Source organism: Argentina silus (assembly GCF_951799395.1).
Source record: "Argentina silus genome assembly, chromosome: 15".
Taxonomy (NCBI): Eukaryota; Metazoa; Chordata; class Actinopteri; order Argentiniformes; family Argentinidae; genus Argentina; species Argentina silus.
In genome coordinates, this window is record NC_139669.1 from 8,529,489 (window position 1) to 8,536,988 (window position 7,500).

Genomic DNA, 7,500 nt, shown 5'->3' on the forward strand with positions numbered 1-7,500 from the left:
GGAGGGAGGGAGGGAGGGAGGAAGGAGGGAAGATGGAGGGAGGGAGGGAGGTATGGAGTGAAGGAGGGCTGGCTGGATACACACTGTAGACACAGAGGAAACAAAAAGCCAGTGATATCCTGAGCTGTTTTCTCTCCCCTGACACCTCTCTCTCTCTCCCCCCTCCCTCCCTCCTTCCCTCCCTCCCTCCCTCCCTCCCTCCCTCCCTCCCTCCCTCCTTCCATCCCTCCCTTTGTCTGCTTTTCACATGGACACAGAGACAGAAACACCTACAGGAACCTCTGAGATCATGGGAACAGAACTTCTAAGCCTGTTCTTAGAAATACAGAATTCCATCATTCCATCATTCCATCATTCCGTATCGGAACACACCAGTGTTTACCCCTCCGCTCTTCTAGAACTTTCTAATAATTCTTTGTGGGTCGTACAGATTCCGTACGGTACGGTACGATGATTAAAACGTGACTAGAAACAGCAGCTATGATGACATCACACAGGAGGAATGTTCTGGACTCGCCAACGGCTCTGCTTTACGTCACGATGTCCTCCCACTGGACGGGTTAGCACCGTAGCTCTCCTCTCATAGCACTCCTCGCGCTGGAGGTACTTCACGTTGACGGTTTACTTTTGGAGGGAAAACGGGGCGACCCGGCGACAGGTCGATAAACGTGACTGACCTCCAGAGTACGGTTTGGTTGTGGCGGTTAGCAACAGCAGGGTAGAGTTAGCGTAGCATCTTCCCCTACCTCCCCTGCAGGCAAGCCTGCCCTTCATCCTCCTACAGCCTTAGCTTGGCTTAGCTTAATGTAGCTTAATGTAGCTTAGCATCCTCCTACCGCCTTAGCGTAGCTTAGCTTAATGTAGCTTAATGTAGCTGTAATGTAGCTTAGCATCTTCCTACAGCCTTAGTGTAGCTTAGCTTAATATAGCTTATTGTAGCTGTAATGTAGCTGTAATGTAGCTTAATGTAGCTTAGCATCCTCCTACAGCCTTAGCGTAGCGTAGCATCATCCCCTACCTCCCCAGTAGCTACTAGCCACTAGCTTGCCCTCCATCTTCCCCTGCCTCCACCCCAAGCCGTACTGAACAGCCACAACGGAAACACGTCAAGGACTTTATTGTGTGATATCCTCCATGATTGTGTTCATGTGGACGTAGGGGTTTGTAATACATCTGCTTTTTATGATTTAACCTTTATTCCAGGTTAGTCTCATTGAGATAAAAATCTGTTTTTCAAGAGAGACCTGGTCCAAGACAGCTGCCAAAGAAAACAATATTCACGATTCACAAACGATGACGCGCATAGTTTTACACTCAACCGGAGACGATACAGGGTTGACCTTTGACCTGGGTCTAGGAGCTCTGGTGGTCCCAGAGTTCTGCTGTAGAAGCGTACGGTACGTCCTCTGGGTGTCACGGCCCGCGGAGGGTCCAGAACATTCTGCTGCTGCTCTGTCAGAGAACACAGAGAAACACACTGTGTGCCAAGCAGCACTCCACCCCCCCCTCTCTCCCTCTCTCTCTCGCTCTCGCTCACTTTCTCTCTCTCTTTCTCTCTCTCGCGCGCTTTCTCTCTCTCTCTCTCTCTCTCTCGCTTTCTCTCTCTGTCCTTCTCTCTCTGTCCTTCTCTCTCTCTCTCTCTACTTCCTGGTTTGGGAGCGGGGTTATTCCCAGCAGGAGAACGATTGATGGAGCGCTGCCCTGGGATCCTGGGATCAGGGAGGGAGAGAGAGAGAGAGAGAGAGAGAGAGAGAGAGAGAGAACAAGAGAGAGAGAGAGAGAGAGAGAGAGAGAGAGGGAATGGAAAACACATGTCTGGAGAACAGTGGAGAACAGGGGAGGAGGGGGAGAGAGGAGGGACAATCCCCTCTTTAAACCACAGAGTGTACTATTCAACCTGAACAGTTTAAGTAGAACAGGAAAAACGTGGTTAAACAGATTTTCACATCAGGACATCTGGTCCCACAAGCCTACTGGCATCATTTAACGGCATCCTAGCTATTGATAACATTTGATCAACCCCCCCCTCCCCCTCTCCCCCCCCCCTTTTCTCCAGTTAAAAAAAAAAAAGTATTTAACAGAAACACATTTCACAGTATCTTCACTATCCACATGATGTGTACGTCACATTTGACCAACCGTTCCTCTGACCTCCCCCCTCCTCCCCCCCTCCAGGTTACTCTCGTAACTCCAACAGCGTGTCCCCCCGGGGGTACGTGCCCAGCTCTACGCCCCAGCAGTCCAACTACAACGCCATCACCTCCACCATGAACGGCTACGGGGCGGGCATGACCAACCTGGGGGTCCCCGGGTCCCCCAGCTTCCTCAACGGGTCCGCCGCCAACTCCCCCTACGCAAGTAAGCACCGCGGCGTGCCGTACCTGTGTGTGTGTGTGTGTGTGTGTGTGTGTGTGTGCATGCGTGCGTGGGTGTGTGTGTGTGTTGTAAAGACTATGTTAGCCTATTGAGCTAAAGCCGACACGATGTGTTCAGCCTGATGTGCCGCAAGACCAGGGTTTCGAACCCAGGTTTATCTGCGTGCCATAAGAGTGTGTTATATTATCCTCCTGAGCTAAAGGAGTTGAGAAGGGGTCACGACCCAAGCTCACGGCCTTTGTACAGTAGAGGGGTCAAGTCTCTCTGGCGCCCCCTCTGGGAAGGGAACAGTGTTGTTGTTGTTGTTGTTTTGGCTGCGAAGTCTCACTGGGACTCTGTTTAGACACAACGACCGTCTCTGGGTTCAAATACAAAGCGGGTTCTCGTCTGGTTATACATGAAGCTGGATGATGTGTTTCTGAGGCTGCTCTGCTCTGTCTACAGGGAGGCTGGCGGAGGTAGACATCGGAGGACGGGCTCCTTGTAACGCACGGAACGGAATGAGGAACGGTATCAAACACGTTGTGTCCCGTTCCGTTCCATGCGTTCCAAGGAGCCCGTCCTCCGATGTCTACCTCCGCCAGCCTCCCTTCATAGGTCTACAGAAGGAACGATGTGTCGTGTGTCTCTGCGACACAGTAAACATGTACTGTACTCATCCTCTCCTCATCCTCTCCTCATCCCTCGTTCTCATCTCCTTCATGACTAACCACCACTACTACTAACTACTGTTACTAACGTCCTCATCACGCCCTCATACTCCAGCCAGCACTGCCACAGTCTTCCACTAGCAACAACACACCTCACCCGTCCCAAAATCATCTAATCAAGACCCAGATTAAACAAGATGAAACTAGATTAAAACGAGAAACGTATTTATTTCGTAGAGATACAGTCGGATGTCAAATTGGCAAAAAAAAAAAAAAAAAGGGGGGGGGGGGGGTGATTGATCATGTTTACATTTCCTTCACGATCCATTTTAGACTTCCATTTAGAATTTCTGTATTTTGGATGTCGCCGTCAGCGTGCATCGTAGGTAGTGTAGTTGTTTAGCTTGCATAGTGGGGCTGCTTCCTTGTTGGTGCTATAACGTAGCAGTTAACCTGTTCAGGAAGGGGAGGGAATACATAGTGCACACACACACACACACACACACACACAAATACACACACACACAAACACACACACACACACAAACACACACACATACACACACATTTTTGTATGGACTTGGATGGAATTTTCTGCTATCCTCCAGAACCAGGTATTGTTTGAGTTTGAAACGGGCCTCTCAAGTTATGGATCAACTTTGGCAGCAGTGTGTGCACCTCCATCACCCCTCCAGACCCTCCATGCATGGGTTTCCTCTCACTCCTCATCCAATCCCAGTCACTCACCAATCTCTGTCTCTGTCTGCCTGTCCGTCTGTCTCTCTGTCTGCCTGTCTGTCTGTCTGCCTGTCTGTCTCTCTGTCTCTCTGTGGGTCTGTCTGTCTGTCTGCCCGTCTGTCTGTTTCTCTGTCTGCCTGTCTGTCTGTCTGCCTCTCTGCCTGTCTGTCTGCCTGTCTGTCTGTCTGTCTGCCTCTCTGCCTGTCTGTCTGCCTGTCTGTCTGTCTGTCTGTCTCTCTGTGGGTCTGCCTGTCTGTCTGCCTGTCTGTCCCTTTACCTGCTCTCCCTTTACCTCTACTTCCGCTCCTCCTCTACCTTCTCCTCCTCCTCCCTCCTCCCTCCTCCCCCCCTCTTCCCTCCTCCCCCCCTCCTCCCCCCCTCCTCCACCCCCACCCCCCGTCCGTTGCGGTAGGCCCTTATTCATTGTCTTCCTGTCCATTATGATCTCTGCAGTCAAACAGAAGAGCGCCTTCGCCCCGGTCGTGCGGCCACAGACCTCCCCGCCCCCCACCTGCACCTCGTCCAATGGCAGCAGCCTTCAGGGTGAGCATTCCCCGCCCCTCTCCTGCTACTTAGGCCCCGCCCACTTCTACACTTCTCTGGGTCGATGATAGAGAGGGGTAGGTCAGGCATGCTTCTACTCTCTCTCACCACAACAAAGTAGTAGTCGTATTTTTAATAGTCATAAAGCTCAAAGTTGATCCATAACTGAACTGGCTCTTTTTTGCTAAATTTGGTAAACGTTGATTTTGGGGGGGATTCTGAGGGACGTATTGATCGTAATGACTGTTTGGTTGGTTATTGTTGATGTAGAGGGAATGATTGGATGTTGTTTTGTTATGAGTGACATATTGACTGTGTTTGATATGATTCTTGATATGATTTCTGCTGTAGGTTTGTTAAGATAATCCGTCATGCATATTTCCATGCATATAAAACATGACTGTATCGCACGATACAAAACAAGTGTGTGACTGATGTCAAATGTGTGTCTAAGACATTCGAGCTGACTTGTTTGTTTGTTTGTTTGTTTGTTTGTTTGTGTGTTGTTGTTGTTGTTGTTGTTGTCCTCCAGCCATGGCAGGTCTCATAGTCCCACCAATGTGAAGGTGAGCCCCGCAGCCGCAGCCATGACGTCACCATGACATCATCGCCGGCTCCGACCAATTTCTATGACAGCAGCTCCAATCCCAGCATCCCTCAGAACATGACCGTCCTCCAAGCCCCTCCCACAGGACCGTCCTCCAAGCCCCTCCCACTCCAGTAAACAGCACAACAACAACAACAAAACAGAAAAATACCAAGTCCCCGGCCTACAGCAGACTGTACCTTTAAATGTGGCTTAATTAGAACGCTTGTGTTGGTGGTGTTCACCCAGTAGTCTGACCTCCATCGTCATCTCATGTGTTTGGGGGCTGGACAGCCACTCCTGGCCCTGTCGCTAGCTAGCGATAGCATTCCCACAGAAGAATGTGTGTAATAACAAACCCATAGATATACATGTGGATACACTCTTTCGAAAAATAGGGTTCTACATGAAACCCAAAGGGGTCAAAGGGGACCCTTTGTTTCCCTACAATATCCATCAATGGCTCCCGTTGAGGGTTAGTTTAGCAGATCTCAGAATATAGCAATGTGAATAATGATGGACTGGTTTAGGAAGGCAGGTGGCTCCTCCCTGGTGTGTGAGTATTGTTCTAGATCAGCAAGGCAGGTCTGCACGGCTGAAGGCCGCTTAGACGGGACTGTCTGATTAACTGAGTTCACGTTCAGTCATTCAACATCACCACTGTGATCAGGGGAAAGTGTGAAGGTCTATAGAACTGTCAATCATAGAACAAGAATCCAGGAATATCAAACTATCTCTCTATCTCTCTTTTTTCCTGTCAGTTACCATAGTCGGACTCCATTGGACGTTTTCCAAATTGTGTCTCGAGGAAAATGTCTCGAGGAAAACTCTTCAGAAGACAGTTGATATCTAATGTCATAGTCTTATAGCATTTTCATTTGTGTACCATAGCTTTTAATAATGTGCGTGTTTTATCATATTTGAAAGGGAAAATGCAGTAATTTTCTAATATAATTACGAAAGACTTGGCCATCGTTCTGCCTGAGGAGCGAAAGCAGATGTTATACTAACATTTGTCCAACTATCAGAGTCATGCCAGGGCAGCCCAGGGGGGTTTGAGGTTTTTGGATGTCAACCATTTTTGTACAAATACAGTACAATAGATATATTTCCAGGTGTGTTGATGGGTAGATTTTAACCAGAAATGCTTGCTGCAGTTTTAATCACATTTAGGTACCAGATTTCTTCTTATTCTTCGGATTGTGCTTATTTTGTATGTATTTATAAAAGTATGTTTTGGGATTCCTTTTTTTGTGATTTTAGGCCTGAATGATAGTCAAATATATATGTAAACACATTTGATGTCTGAATACCTTTTAGATATTGTAAAGAGAGTGAAAAGTGAGAGAGGAAAGCAAACCCTTTTGTAAAAACAAAACAAACAAAAAAAGTCGTCATGACAACGACATAGCCCTGTTTTTGAAAGCAGGATATACGCTCCACCACTTTTGTATAAAAATGCTTTTTTTCCGATACTATATTTAACTTTTTGTATACAGCATTTGTGTTTCTCCCTTGTTATCCTTGTCCTTTGTGTATTCTTGTGAAACGTGTATAATCATAGCTATTTCTTAATGCACTATTTTTAGTTGGGGCACTTACAAGAGCAATGCATCTTAGCAAGCAAGAGGCAAAGAAAAAAAAAGTAACTGATTAAAAGAAAAGACGAAGGCTAGTACGAATATGCACCGATATGTTGATTTCATTTTAGCCATTTTGGGGATCGACAATTTTGTCTTTGTGGCTGAAATGTCAGGATCATTGTCATGTGATTTTTTTATATTTCAAAGCATATTCCACCATCTTGTTTCTCCATTACGATTCTCTAGTTTTAATTTTAGACGTATCCATCTATGGGTTAAATTGTTAGAATTGAACGTATTTCCCATCTTATAGGACCGAAGCCTATTCATTGTGTGTTTGAGAGTGACCTAATGTACAGAAACGTTAACACATGTCTGTCTGGAAGAATCACAGCATCAGTCGAACCCCCAGTAAAGCCTCAGTCACTGGAGAGGGACCACTCAAGCATAGAGATCACATTTCTCAAGGAACCTTCCATCAGTGTCGTTGTTGTTGGTGGTGGTGTTATTGTCGTTGCACAAAATCTGTATCATTTACTTATGCAATTTGTATTTACTGTAATGCAAGGTATCTTTCCACACATTCCAGTGGAATCGTTTTGAAAAACTAAAAGAACAAAATACATATTAATTGATGCCTTACGATAGACCATGGTCCAATACAATGTTTTCTTTTGAATTATTTTGAAGTTTGATCAATTTGAGTTTCTGCATATACTGTAAGACTTAGTTAAGGCTTGTGTGAGGTGGTTGTATTAGTTTCATTGCACCGACCCCGTCTTCACTTAAAGTACTGGATCCTGAGAAGTTGGATGTTACATCCCTTTTCACCCAAATTACCACCTAATTATCACTATTCTGTTATGTTTAACATCGTTATAGTGGGGAAAAAGGTAACAAATCAATAACGAGACTAAAGATTAAACCTTTGATTTTTACGTAAATTATGTCCAGTGATTGACAAATCTTAGTGGGCGGTACCAATTAGTAGTCCTAATATGGGCGTTTGAAAAGAAATAATCTT

The 7,500-nt window shown here is 46.4% G+C and overlaps 1 protein-coding gene across 1 annotated transcript in view; it reads left to right on the plus strand.

The window, feature by feature from the left end:
- Nucleotides 1–4,871, plus strand: part of LOC310815669 (transcription factor COE3) — a gene marked incomplete at both ends in the record, with an annotated part of 27,164 nt that extends 22,293 nt beyond the window's left edge. Inside the window, 3 exons of the mRNA XM_083685546.1 lie at nucleotides 2,176–2,358; nucleotides 4,218–4,307; nucleotides 4,840–4,871. Coding sequence (XP_083541672.1) covers nucleotides 2,176–2,358; nucleotides 4,218–4,307; nucleotides 4,840–4,871 — 305 coding nt within the window. The remainder of the gene's footprint in view (nucleotides 1–2,175; nucleotides 2,359–4,217; nucleotides 4,308–4,839) is intronic.
- Nucleotides 4,872–7,500: the final 2,629 nt, after the last annotated feature.